Source organism: Alosa pseudoharengus, unplaced genomic scaffold (genome assembly GCF_046254945.1).
Source record: "Alosa pseudoharengus isolate Yale_2024_CS ecotype anadromous, Long Island Sound unplaced genomic scaffold, YU_APseudo_1.1 YU_APseudo_1.1_scf_24, whole genome shotgun sequence".
NCBI lineage: Eukaryota > Metazoa > Chordata > Actinopteri > Clupeiformes > Clupeidae > Alosa > Alosa pseudoharengus.
This window is the reverse complement of record NW_027468689.1, coordinates 32,713,298-32,727,699: the sequence shown is the minus strand read 5'-3', so window position 1 is coordinate 32,727,699 and position 14,402 is coordinate 32,713,298. Positions and strand designations below refer to the sequence as shown.

The 14,402-nt window shown below is 40.3% G+C and overlaps 1 protein-coding gene across 1 annotated transcript in view; it reads right to left on the bottom strand.

The window, feature by feature from the left end:
• The window catches only part of LOC143141849 (high affinity choline transporter 1-like), an 80,297-nt gene that overhangs the window by 39,106 nt on the left and 26,789 nt on the right, over nucleotides 1–14,402 (bottom strand). Inside the window, exon 4 of the mRNA XM_076302553.1 lies at nucleotides 10,860–11,008. Within this exon, the coding sequence (XP_076158668.1) occupies nucleotides 10,860–11,008 (149 nt within the window). The remainder of the gene's footprint in view (nucleotides 1–10,859; nucleotides 11,009–14,402) is intronic.

The window sequence follows — 14,402 nt, the reverse complement described above, 5'->3', positions numbered from 1 at the left end:
ATAGTTGATGACAAGTAACAGTTACAATGGCTGAACAGTTAAAAAGTTCAGTAGTTTAAAGGGTTAAATTGTTTAACAGTGAAATATTGTAGTGAGGACTTTTATTTTGAAACAGTTTTTGGCAGAGGAAGCAGTTGGACAGGATGTGTAGTCTTAATAGGGCCAGTTTGTATGCTTAAAGCCTGAGACTGGCAGTTGATGCAGCTGGCCCGAACACCTGCCATAGGATTCTAATTGCTTAACGGCAGTCTTAATAGAGCCATATTGTATGCTTAAAGCCTGAGACAGAGTATATAGTTTAAAAGTTAAATGTAGATAGTGTAATGGATGTTGATAGACAGAAAGTTGAATGGATGTTGATAGGCAGATTGTTTAATGGATGTTGATGGATAGTTTAATGGGTGGATGAGTGAATGGTTTGAAGAGGATGAATGGATAGAAAGTTGGAGGAAATGTGTCTTATATCCTTGTAGAATGGAGAGACAGAGAGAGTTGGTCTAGTTCAGTAGAAAGCAGTTGATACAGGTGCAATCAGTTGAACTGATTCTTTGATGGGGCCTAGATGAGCAGCTGGAAGATGATACCAGGTGCAAATCAAGTTAATTAGTCCATTGTGATGTCATCAGCCCATGTTAAGTCTATGGGGAAATTTTGAGCAGTTTTTAATTAATAGTTTAAAAAGTATAAAAGTTACAAAGATGAAAAATACAAAGCCCACATGTCATAAGTAAGACCTACGCAACGCAGTTTGAATGAAGTTTCTACGTTAAACGGTTGAAGCTGCATTAACTGCGTTAGAAGAAGAAGAAGAAGAAGAAGAAGAAGAAGAAGCCTAGGAAGAACAGTAGAGTGCATTTTCATGCACTCTAATAATAAGAAGAAGCCTAGGAAGAACAGTAGAGTGCATTTTCATGCACTCTAATAATAATAAGAAGAAGAAGCCTAGGAAGAACAGTAGAGTGCATTTTCATGCACTCTAACTAGAAAAGCATTTCCTGAAGGAAATACAGTGCATGAAAATGCAAAAATATGATGAGTTCATATGGTTAAATTATTTGCTAGGTAGATGAGGTTTAATGTAGTTGGAATGACTGAACTAGGTAGATGAGGTTTAATATAGTTGGAATGACTGAACAGTTAAATAGGTGGATAGTTTATATAGTTAAATGATTTGCTTGGTAGATAAGGTTTAATATTGTTGGAATGATTGAACAGTTAAATAGGTGGATAATTTAAATGGTTAGCATAGTTAGCATGCTAGCATGTTAACATGCTAATTAACATTTTTAACAAAACTGCTAAAAATGATTAGCTAAGTCACATGGTTAGCATAGTTAACTATGCTAACCATGTGACTTAGCTAATCATTTTTAGCAGTTTTGTTAAAAATGCTAATTAGCATGTTAACATGCTAGCATGCTAACTATGCTAACCATGTGACTTAGCTAACTTAGCTAATCATTTTTAGCAGTTTTGTTAACTATGCTAACTAGCATGCTAACATATTAGCATGCTAACTATGCTAACCATTTTACTTAGCTAACTTAGCTAATCATTTTTAACAGTTTTGCTAAAAATGCTAGCATGCTAGCATGCTAACTATGCTAACCATGTGACTTAGCTAACTTAGCTAATCATTTTTAGCAGTTTTGCTAAAAATGCTAACTAGCATGCTAACATATTAGCATGCTAACTATGCTAACCATTTTACTTAGCTAACTTAGCTAATCATTTTTAACAGTTTTGCTAAAAATGCTAGCATGCTAGCATGCTAACTATGCTAACCATGTGACTTAGCTAACTTAGCTAATCATTTTTAGCAGTTTTGCTAAAAATGCTAACTAGCATGCTAACTAACATGCTAACATGCTAGCATGCTAACTATGCTAACCAAGTTACTTAGCTAACTAGCTACAGTGGGTAGGAGTCATAGTTGATGACAAGTAACAGTTACAATGGCTGAACAGTTAAAAAGTTCAGTAGTTTAAAGGGTTAAATTGTTTAACAGTGAAATATTGTAGTGAGGACTTTTATTTTGAAACAGTTTTTGGCAGAGGAAGTAGTTGAACAGGATGTGTAGTCTTAATAGGGCCAGTTTGTATGCTTAAAGCTTGAGAATGGCAGTTGGGCCAGCTGGCCTGAACACCTGCCATAAGATTCTAATTGCTGTGATGTCATAAAGGGCAATGTTAAGTCAATGGGAAAATTTTGATAGTTTTTAATTAATAGTTTAAAAAGTATAAAAGTTACAAAGTTGAAAAATACAAAGCTCACATGTCCTAAGTAAGACCTACGTAACATAGTTTGAATGAAGTTTCTACGTTAAACGGTTGAAGCTGCATTAAGTGCGTTAGAAGAATAATAATAACTAGAAAAGCATTTCCTGAAGGAAATACAGTGCATGAAAATGCAAAAATATGATGAGTTCATATGGTTAAATTATTTGCTTGGTAAATAAGGTTTACTATAGTTGGAATGACTGAACAGTTAAATAGGTTGATAATTGAAATGGTTAAATTATTTAGGCAGATAGTTGACGATAACTAACAGTTGGAATGGCTCCAATGTTTGCTAGTAGTTATGCTAACTATGTTAAAGATAATAATGTTAACCAAGTAACTATGCTAACTAGCATGCTAACAATATTCAAATGTTAACTATGCTAACCATATGACTTAGCTAACCTAGCTAATAATTTTTATTAGTTATGATAACTATGCTAATTAGCATGCTAACATGCTAATTATGTTAACCATGTGACTTAGCTAACTTCGCTAATCATTTTTAACAGTAATGCTAACTAGCATGCTAACATGCTAGCATGCTAACTATGCTAACAATGTGACTTAACTAACTTAGCTAATCATTTTTAGCAGTTTTGCTAAAAAATGCTAACTAGCATGCTAACATACTAGCATGCTAACTATGCTAACCATATGACTTAGCTAACTTAGCTAATAATTTTTAGCAGTTTTGAAAAAAATGCTAACTAGCATGCTAACATGCTAGCATGCTAACTATGCTAACCATGTGACTTAGCTAACTTAGCTAATCATTTTTAGTAGTTTTGCAAAAAATGCTAACTAGCATGCTAACATGTTAGCATGCTAACCATGCTAATTAGCTACAGTGGGTAGGAGTGATAGTTGATGACGAGTAACAGTTACAATGGCTGAACAGTTAAAAAGTTCAGTAGTTTAAAGGGTTAAATTGTTTAACAGTGAAATATTGTAGTGAGGACTTTTATTTTGAAACAGTTTTTGGCAGAGGAAGCAGTTAACCAGGATGTGTAGTCTTAATATGGCCAGTTTGTATGCTTAAAGCCTGAAAGTGGCAGTTGATCCAGGTGGCCCGAACACCTGCCATAGGATTCTAATTGCTTAACGGCTCTATTGTGATGTCATCAGCCCATGTTAAGTCTATGGGGAAATTTTGAACAGTTTTTAATTAATAGTTTAAAAAGTATAAAAGTTACAAACCTGAAAAATACATAGCACCCATGTCCTAAGTAAGACATACGTAACATAGTTTGAATGAAGTTTCTACGTTAAACGGTTGAAGCTGCATTAAACGCGTTAGAAGAAGAATAAGAAGAAGCCTAGGAAGAACAGTACAGTGCATTTTCATGCACTAATAAAATGCCTTGGAATAACAGTGCAGTGCATTTTCATGCACTGTAATGAAAAGCCTAGGAAGAACAGTACAGTGCATTTTCATGCACTAATAAAATGCCTTGGAATAACAGTGCAGTGCATTTTCATGCACTGTAATGAAAAGCCTAGGAAGAACAGTACAGTGCATTTTCATGCACTGACAGTGCATGAAAATGCACTGTACTGTTCTTCCTAGGCATTTTATTACAGTACTGTACTGTTCTTCCTAGGCTTCTTATTACAGTGCATGAAAATGCACTGTACTGTACTTCCTAGGCATTTTATTCTTCTTCTTCTAACACAGTTAATGCAGCTTCAACCGTTTAACGTAGAAACTTCATTCAAACTATGTTACGTAGGTCTTACTTAGGACATCTGGGCTTTGTATTTTTGATCTTTAGAACTTTTATACATTTTAAACTATTAATTAAAAACTATTCAAAATTTCCCCATAGACTTAACATGGGCTGATGACATCACAATAGAGCCCTTAAGCAATTAGAATCCTAGGCCAGGTGTTCCGGCCACCTGCATCAACTGTCAGTTTCTCAGGCTTTAAGCATACAGTCTCATTCTCTTAAGACTACACATCATGTTCAACTGTTTCCTCTGTCCACAACTGTTTCAAAATAAAAGTCTTCACTACAATAATTCCCTATTAAATAATTTAACCATTTAAACTATCCACCTATTAACTGGTCAGTCATTCCAACTATATTAAACCTCATCTACCTAGCAAATAATTTAACCTTTTAAACCATCCACCTATTTAACTGTTCAGTCATTCCAACTACCTAGCAAATAATTTAACCTTTTAAACTATCCACCTATTTAACTGTTCAGTCATTCCAACTATTACATTAATACACAGGATTAGATGTTAAAATCCCTTGTGCCAAAATCCAAGGTAAAAACACATTCAGAAGCCCCTGCTCAAGTTTAACTTTAAAAAGCACACTACCCACAAATCCGCCAACAAATGGTCACAAGCACAATGCAAATGGCCTATCCAACAGCAGTAGCCTATATAGTATGCGGCATGTCATTGGGGTTATCAAGTGGGCACCCTCATTCACCGATGTTTCGTTAAGTTAGGCCCACGACACCTCATGAAGGCTTAACAGTGAAACCAGCGTCCTGGAGACACTCCCCTCCATGCTACCACCATATTACCACATTGAAATATCCAATACTCAAAATACTCTTAACCAGCCCAGGCATGGTCTAAGTTGGCTAGGTCGGTCCGTCCCGTTGATGTGGACTGAACCATAAACCATAAAGAACCTTAGCCAAGTACCATCACCCTAGGCACAGCCCATCACAAACACAAAACAAATTAGCCAGTTAGCTTAGCCCATTATCTTAGGCCCCATCCCAAACACAAAACAAATTAGCCAGCAGTTAGCAGTTAGCTTACGCCCCATGCTGCCCCATATTACCACAACAAGCATCCAAATACCCTTAACCAACCTAGGCATGGTTTAAGTTGGCTAGGTCGGTCCGTCCCGTTGATGTGGACTGAACCATAAACCATAAAGAACCTTAGCCAAGTACCATCAACCTAGGCACAGTCCATCACAAACACAAAACAAATGAGCCAGTTAGCTTACCTTAGCTTGCGCCCCAGGAAGGGTAACTTCTCCTTACCCACCACCAAAACAAATGAGCCAGTTAGCTTACCTTAGCTTGCGCCCCAGGAAGGGTAACTTCTCCTTACCCACGACCAAAACAAATGAGCCAGTTAGCTTACCTTAGCTTGCGCCCCAGGAAGGGTAACTTCTCCTTACCCACAACCATTCGCTTGCCCGTTCTGCTGCTAAGGACATGTTACTAACCACCTGCCTTAGACTTCGACCACAAATGCCCAATTCAGACAGCAAGCCAATAGCAGATCTGGCCACAAACCCACGTGCACCGATTTCAATAGGCCTTAATCGTGCACTCCAACCTCGCTTAGCTGCCTCCTCTGCTATTTCAGTATATTTAGCTCTCTTCAGCTCATTGGCCACTTCCACTCTGTCTTCCCAAGGAACAGTGAGTTCAATGAAGTAAACTATCTTCTCTGAATCCGACCATGGAATTACGTCAGGACGTAGCTTAGTACTCACTATATGTGGAGGTACCGCCATCTGCTGGCCAAGATCAACCTTCATTTCCCAGCCCGCCCCATTTTTCAACTGGCCGGTTTTACACCTGGCCTTCGCGGAACAAGGTTTAACCCCCTGACGTACAAAGTTAATTTGCCTTACCCCTTTACTAGCTGCTAATGAATTGACTTCTCTTCTTTTATCCTCTATTGCCGCTGCCACACATTTCAATACCTGGTTATGACGCCACGTATACCGCCCCTGGGTGAGACTTACCTTGCATCCTGATAGGATATGGTGGAGACTGCCCACACACGAGCAAAGTATGCATTTATCATCCTCACCAAACCATTGACTTAAATTCTTGGGAGATGGGAGCACATCATATGTAGCACCTAACATAAATCTGATCTTACTAGCTTCCATGCCCCATAGATCTTTCCATTTAATCTGTCTTTTTTCCACCCCTTCCCAGTTCACCCACTGCCCTTGTTTTGCCTGCGACACTGCCTTAGTACATCTTACAGCCTCCTCCTGTCTATGCATTTCCTCCACTACCATTTTCCTCTTTTCTCCTGCAGAAGCCTTACTCCACAAGGGTTTACTTGCACCCACCCCTAGACCCCCCCGCCCGTGCTGCACATGGCCCAATATATCTCTATGCTTCAATGCTGATTGAGCTTGCTTAACTGCCTGCTCTGGGTTCCACTTCCTCCCTGCATTAACTGAGGGTGCAACTTTCCTCACCACTGGGTCCTTGGACTGAGTAAGAGTCAATTCCAATCTAGCCTTAGCACACTTCAATTCCTCTGTCAGACTAGATATTGGCAACTCTACAATACCCTTCCCATACAAGGCTACACTGCTTAAGCAGCGTGGGACTCCGAGCCATTTTCTGACAAAGGAGTTGATCATTTTTTCCAACCTCTCTACCTTTGACAGAGGAACTTCATAAACTGTCAATGGCCACATTAGCCGAGGCAACAAACCAAACTGCAAACACCACAGCTTGAGCTTACCTGGCAGCCCCGACTTGTCAATTTTTGCAATACCTTGCCTAGTGACCTGTCTCAAGTCTTCAACCTGTGATTTATCACTAAGGCTTGCATCATACCACCTTCCCAGGCTCTTCACTGGTTTCTCCAGAACTGTGGGAATCACCTCCTTATTTATAGCAAACTTCTTATCTGTTACCTTCCCTTTAATAATTGAGAGACTCCTAGACTTACTTGGTTTCACCTTCATTCTGGCCCATTGCAGATTACTATTTAACTTACCCAGCAACCTGTTGGTGCATGGAACGGTTGTCGTCAAGGTTGTCATGTCGTCCATGAAAGCCCGAATCGGGGGGAGGCGTGGCCCTCTCTGCAACTTCTCCCCGCCCACTACCCATTTTGAGGCCCTAATAATGACCTCCATTGCCATTGTAAAAGCAAGTGGGGAGATGGTACATCCGGCCATGATTCCTATCTCAAGTTGTTGCCAACCTGTGGTGTAATCAGCTGTAGTAAAACATAATTGAATATCCAGAAAGTATGCTTTTACTAGGCTTTTAATGCTACCTGGGATTCTGAAATAATCAAAGGCCTCCCACAACAGACTATGCGGCACAGACCCAAAAGCATTAGCCAAATCCAAGAACACAACGTGCAGGTCTCTCTTCTCACGCTTTGCTAATTGAATTTGGTGCCAAATCATGCTGGTATGCTCTAAGCACCCGGAGAAGCCAGGAATTCCAGCTTTTTGCACCGTGGTATCAATTAGTTTATTCCTTTCAAGGTAATTTGTCAGTCTCCGTGCCACCACACTAAAGAAAACCTTCCCTTCAACATTCAGTAGACTAATTGGCCTAAATTGATTAATCTCCACTGCGTCCTTTTCTTTGGGAATAAATATTCCCCCAGCCCTCCGCCAAGCCTTGGGAATACTCTGCTTTTTCCAAACTATCTTCATTAATTGCCATAAAAATCTTAAAACATCTGGTGCACTCTTATACAACCGGTAGGGCACTCCATTAGGTCCCGGGGCTGAAGAGGCCCTTGCACGTTTTATTACTTCTTGCACCTCTTTCCACCTTGGTGGACTATCGTCGCATTGGCTACTTAATTCACCAATAGGTGGGATATCAGCAGGAAGTACCATCTCCCTGAACCTCTCCTTATCTTTGTGCACTCCCTCTAAATACTCCTCAAGCTTCTGCTTAGGTTCCAAAAGACTACCACTCTTCTGCATTACGAATAAAGACTTAACAAACTTAAATGGGTCTTTATAGAATGCTAGTCGGGCTCGTGATTTCTTCTTCCAATTTTTCCTAATATTTTCAGCTCTTCTTAGCACTACTAACCGCTCCCTCACATCTGCCTGTAGACAGTCAATACCTTCCTTCTCATCATCTGTAGCTTTTCTCCACTGCTTCTTAAGCTGCCTCCTCTCCTTGATAAGTTTATCTATCTCCGGCTGGCGCCTAGATTTAACTACCTCATGTAGCCGTTTTGTCCTTCTCTCAATAGTCCCAAATCTTTCCTTACCATAGCTATAAATAATGTCTCCCATTTTCTCTAATTTGCTTTCAGCCGTCCCCTTGAGCTGACCCAGGATACTGACCAAATCACTATTAACATCTTCCCACATTCTACATTCTGCTGCGCCTGGCCATCTAACCCCAGGCCTATGACCATTAATCTTCTCCCTCCTTGGCTGACTGGCCTCTCTCTCTGCCTCAGTGCTAGAACTTACCTCAACAACAGGGGTACTGATGTCCTGCGAACTGTGGGTTTCTTCCTGTCGCTGGACTTCAACCGACTGACTTGATGCACTTCTTAAGAAATAGCTATCAATGCGGGGACCCTGTGTTCCCTCTACCAAGCACTTCTTTTTCCCTTGATGAATTTTCAGGCCCTTTAGACTTGTAACCTTCTGCCAACCACACACACACATCTGCAGCTTTTTCTCAGTTTTCTCTGAACTAGTGGCTTCCACAAACATGTTTGCCTTACTCGTAATCAAATTCGTTCCAGGGTCAGTAACCATGTCTATCACAAGTGAGTCATCTTCCGCCCCTGCTCTCGCTGACTCTAGGGGTATTTTTTCATTATGTCGTACTGTAGCTTAGTAGGGTGCAGCCCATAGCTTAGTGAAGCCTGGGCTACTGCCACAATGAGCTGCTAACCCATTGTAGCCCCGGCGGGGTCTATTCCCTCCTGTCAGCCGTCTTTCCGTGCTGTCACAAGGTCTTTCCCTAGTTGCCAGCTGCCCTATTCACAGCAGTCACTAGCCTATGCTAGCTTCAGAATTACATTAATACACAGGATTAGATGTTAAAATCCCTTGTGCCAAAATCCAAGGTAAAAACACATTCAGAAGCCCCTGCTCAAGTTTAACTTTAAAAAGCACACTACCCACAAATCCGCCAACAAATGGTCACAAGCACAATGCAAATGGCCTATCCAACAGCAGTAGCCTATATAGTATGCGGCATGTCATTGGGGTTATCAAGTGGGCACCCTCATTCACCGATGTTTCGTTAAGTTAGGCCCACGACACCTCATGAAGGCTTAACAGTGAAACCAGCGTCCTGGAGACACTCCCCTCCATGCTACCACCATATTACCACATTGAAATATCCAATACTCAAAATACTCTTAACCAGCCCAGGCATGGTCTAAGTTGGCTAGGTCGGTCCGTCCCGTTGATGTGGACTGAACCATAAACCATAAAGAACCTTAGCCAAGTACCATCACCCTAGGCACAGCCCATCACAAACACAAAACATATATTAAACCTCATCTACCTAGTTCAGTCATTCCAACTATATTAAACCTCATCATGTTGGTTGCCAATTAGCACATCATCTGTTTTAACAATATATTTCACACCATATGTTTTGCATTTTCATGCACTGGTAATTCCCTGGAATTGCGTTTTCTAGTTGATACTGACACTGTTGTGAAGGCATTTAGGGCTTTGCACACAAAGAAAGCGTCTTCATTTTTTGAGAAGGCTAAGAGTGTTTGGCATAGAAAAAGACATTATGCTAACTTTTTATAGGGCTGCCATTGAATCCATCATAATATATGGCATCATAATATGGTTTGGGTTGGTTGGAACCTGTCTGTGAAACTCAAAGCTCAATTGCAATCCATCATCAAGTGAGTAGGGAAGATAATGGGTATGCCCCCCCTACCTCACTGCAAGAACTATTTGATGCAACAGTCAGAAAGCAAGGACTAAAGATAGCAGAGGACACAGAACATATTGTACATGGCAAGTATGAAATGTTGCCCTCAGGAAGAAGATATAAGGTACCAAACCACAAAACAAATAGGTATAAACACTCCATGGTCCCTTGGTCAATCAAACTACTTAACAGTACGTCTTAGTAGAGATATTGAGTGTGTGGAGTGGGTGGGTGTGTAAGGGGGTATTTATTTATTGATTATCATGATTTTTTTTACAATGGTGTAGTGTTTGCAATAGGGCAGGGTGCAATATAAACTATAGGTCTCTGTTGTGGTATCTTGTGCTATGTTGCAGTGGTGTTGTGATGCCGTGTGTGTTTAGAATAGGGTTGTTTGTGTGTAATGCAGGTTGTAGGAGTATGGGTTTTTGAAGTGTGTGAATGGGGTTTTTTGGCTATGTATGTGTGGATGTGAAGTTAGCCTATATTTATATTTATATGTCTCTGTGTTATTGGTGTTAGCTCACCTTTTTGCGTTAATGTATGTTTTTTGTCTAATTTGTGTAACCTCACTCTCTCGATTGCCGAAGACAATTTCTTTACCTAAGAAACATTAAAGGCTCATCTTATCTTATCTTAAAATGTTGGCTCTGATGTGTATAGAAAGTGACAGCTCACTCATGTCAGTGCATACAGTATTTAGTCCTGTCTATTTACTACTTTCATTTTGTTCAGCACCTTGCTTGTCCATTGTGTGTTTATTTCATGTTACTCTGTTTCTTGTCCTTGTCTCCTGAGTAAATAAAGATCCTTTGAGTTTAATTTGTGTTTTTGTCGTGCATTTGGGTCCAACCTCTGCTAGATTCATGATTTCATACATACGGTTCATTACATTACACATTCATTACATATGCATACGGTCTTGCAATGGCTGAAACCCACCAAAGCAACAAAGATGAGGATCAGCTGGATGACATCAGTGTAGGCCACAGAGTAGAGCCCCCCAAGGAGAGTGTAGATGATTGCTACTGCCGCTGACAAAATCACAGAGTAGGCATACGGCAAATCCAGGATTGTACTGATTGTCCCTCCTGGAAAATATCACAGTTTTACTCCACTTATTGGGTCTATACAGGGATCTATAGGCCTGGTTTAGTAAGCAGCACAATTCAACATAATACGGTCAGGTCTGTATGTATTTGGACACTAACACAACTTTTTGTAATTTTGCCTCTGTGCACCAGCACATTGGATCTGAGTGTATAATAGGTTGAACGATATATTGCAACTGTTTAACCCTTGTGTTATCCTCAAATCTTACCGACACTCTTTATCCTTGGGGTCAATTTGACCCCAGCTAAATAAACCCTCAGAAAATGATTATAATTAATATTGTTACCCAGTTTTTTTGTGACAGGTACTTAACAAGAGTGTTATAACCACCATCAAAAGCCCTACAAAACAATCCCACCCCCCACACCCCTTTATGAACCTTGGAACCATGGCTGGCAATATTGCCCATCCAGTGTCAGCAGCCCAAAGGCTTGCTGTTGCTTCCCCCTTTGACTTATACAGTCCTGCCAAAATGACTTATATGTAATATGTACTTGTGTATGTAATAATGATAATAACAATATGTTCTCATACTATTCAAATAATAATATCCATAATGTGTCAAATATTCAGGTATCCTATGTTTCATACAGCTGGGGTCAAACTGACCCCAAGGAACATCAATGTACAAAATATGTGTAAAGGACATTGAAAACAAATTATTGTACAAATTTCATGCTAACTCTGTTGTACCCTTCAATTGAGGAAAAGTCATGAAACATGAAGCAAAAAAAAAAAAGTGAACCATATATTTTATGATGTTAAACGTTGCTTGGGGTCAAATTGACCCCAAGGATAACATGAGGGTTAAGAATAACAACCGTTTTATACATGTATCATACCATCCCATTTTTAAAGGAATAGTTTGGTGTAAGAATAACCTACTGTATGATCTATTTATGGATGATAAATAGTTAAAACTTTTGTTTGGGAGCAAAATTACGTTAATCAGAGTTGGACCGTTGTTTCATTAGCAACGAAATGGCTTATAGCCTGTAGCAGCGGGCATGGAGCATTCAAACCACTGACAAGGCCCAAAATAATCTTATGCTTCCATGGTAGTGTGTAGAGGGTCCCTACAGACAAATCCAGTTTTGTAATGTAGACAGTGCCGCTGCTCCCACCACAAGCATCACACACTGTCCGTAGGGCACCAAAGGACAGAGGGGGCACCCAAATTTAGCCAATAAATTGCAGCTTTACTGCAAACTGTATTTCACTCTTCCTCGATAACGTGTACAATGTCAAAATGCACCATGTCACATGCAAGGATACTTTTTAGGTTCTCTCAATCTCCACCACGTAGCAGATTTAACTCTACTTACTCCACTTAATTGGGCACACATCTTGCGCACACAGGAGGAAGACAAAGAGAGGGGCAGATTCCAGCTGGCTTGTCATCCATTGGCTTGTCAGTGGTTCCTACTATTTTTAAACTCAGATTGGTGAGAAGATTCTTTAACATAGGCTGCAATCAATGTGATTTGGAACATGGACAAGAATATAAAGACTAGTTTCCTACTTTGTCTTTGTAGAATGGAATTGGTGAGTCTTCCATAATTCGTTTTCCAAGCATTTACAAGAAGCACATGATATGACGAGTCGACTGAAACTCATTCCATTCAGATAGCTAAGTGTCTACCAGGCTCATAATTCACTTTAAAATTGCAAACAGAAGTGTTAAGCAATAAGTCATTACTTCCATTTCCAAAGCAATGAAGGCTGCTTATAACAACTTAATATGGTGCATATTATTGTTAATATTGTGCCATCAATTTAGTTCAAACAAACAAGGCTTGCAAAACAAGAGCTGGCAAAAGGACATTATGACAGTATACACAGTAATGGTCTGTAAATATAGGCCTTTTAATTTACTTTAAGAGTTATTATTTTTCCTCGTGTGACTGGCACGCCAGTCATGCATGCGATGGTGGTCACTGACCATACCTGCGCTGGTGTCGACAACCCTTCACCATGCCTTAGTTACTTTTCATGTGTCACGCCGTACAACCCCCCGCTCTCTCCTCTCTCCCCTTCCCTCTCTCTCTCAACTCTCCCTCTCTTACTTATTCTCACTCTGCTATAACACTACATAGTACCATTGATATACTTATTGATATTAACCATTTTGATTTATAGTAATACTAACCCACTCTACATCTCTCTTTCTTCCCCCTTACCTCACTTGTGAGGTATACCATCACCAGTCATCAGCCATCCATGTGTTTGGCCCTCATCTCACTCATCTCACCTGAAGTCCCATCCCTATGACTGCCCTATCATTGCCTATTACTGTCCCCCCTTCCCCCCACTGTCCCCCCTGTCTATAAGTGAAATTAAATTGAAAAATTGAAATTGAAATTGATAGGTCACTATTCTTCCCGGCATACTGTCGGGAAGAACCCCTTTGTCCAGTGTTTTAGAAGGGGAGCCTCAGACTTATGTGTTTGCTGTGGGGTATGTAATTTGCAGTGCTATGCTCTTCTGTGAACAGTGTACTTGAGTCAATAGAGCAGTTCAAGAAAGTAAACTAAACAGTAGGAAAACGAGTGCGAACAGAAATGTAGTGTGTGAAGTTATTGGAATGAAAATAATTGTAACCACCTTCAACATAGCAGGTGCCACCTAGTGGACATAGAAGCCATAGTCCCTATAATAGCGACAACACTGACCAAGCCTTTACAAACTAGCCGCTGCAATTGGCCTGTCCTTCTCTCCCCCCTTGGAATTGCTAATTGTTTTTTAGTGAGTAATTCTGTCAGGATCTGCCCCGGACTACTAAGTTTGTGCCACCCTGGTGGCCATTTTGTGTATTGTCCTGTGTTTGTTTTTGCCTGTTCCCCATGTGCTTTGTGTTTACCTGCCTGTCACCTGTCTTTATCTCCGCCCCATCTCCTTATTTGGTCATGCTTCCTGTCTCGTTTGTTTTCCCTCCAGTTCTGCCTCCTCACCTGTTCCTTGTTATTGTCTCATTGGTTTTGTCCAGTCCTCTGTCTTTCTGTTAATTGGTATGTGTATTTCTACCCTCCTGTTTCTCTGGTCCCTGTCGGCTCGTCTCTCTGTTTGTCTTGTCAAAGCCCGTTTGTAAGTAAGTAAGAAAGTTTAAATGTGAAGTTAGTGTGAAGAATAAATTCTGTTTTGTCCGTAACTCTGCCTGGTGGAGTCTTGCATTTGGGTCCTCCTGCACAACCGTGACAAATTCATTGCTTTTGTACTGCTGATATTTTAGAAAGTGTTTGCTACACTGTTTTTCATGCTATATTAGCACACATGACCAATGGCTTCTGCTACAATACTGAATGGCTGTAACCCTGTTACCTCAACCTATTCTTGCACTGACATAGTTTTTTATATTGCCCTGTCTACATTATA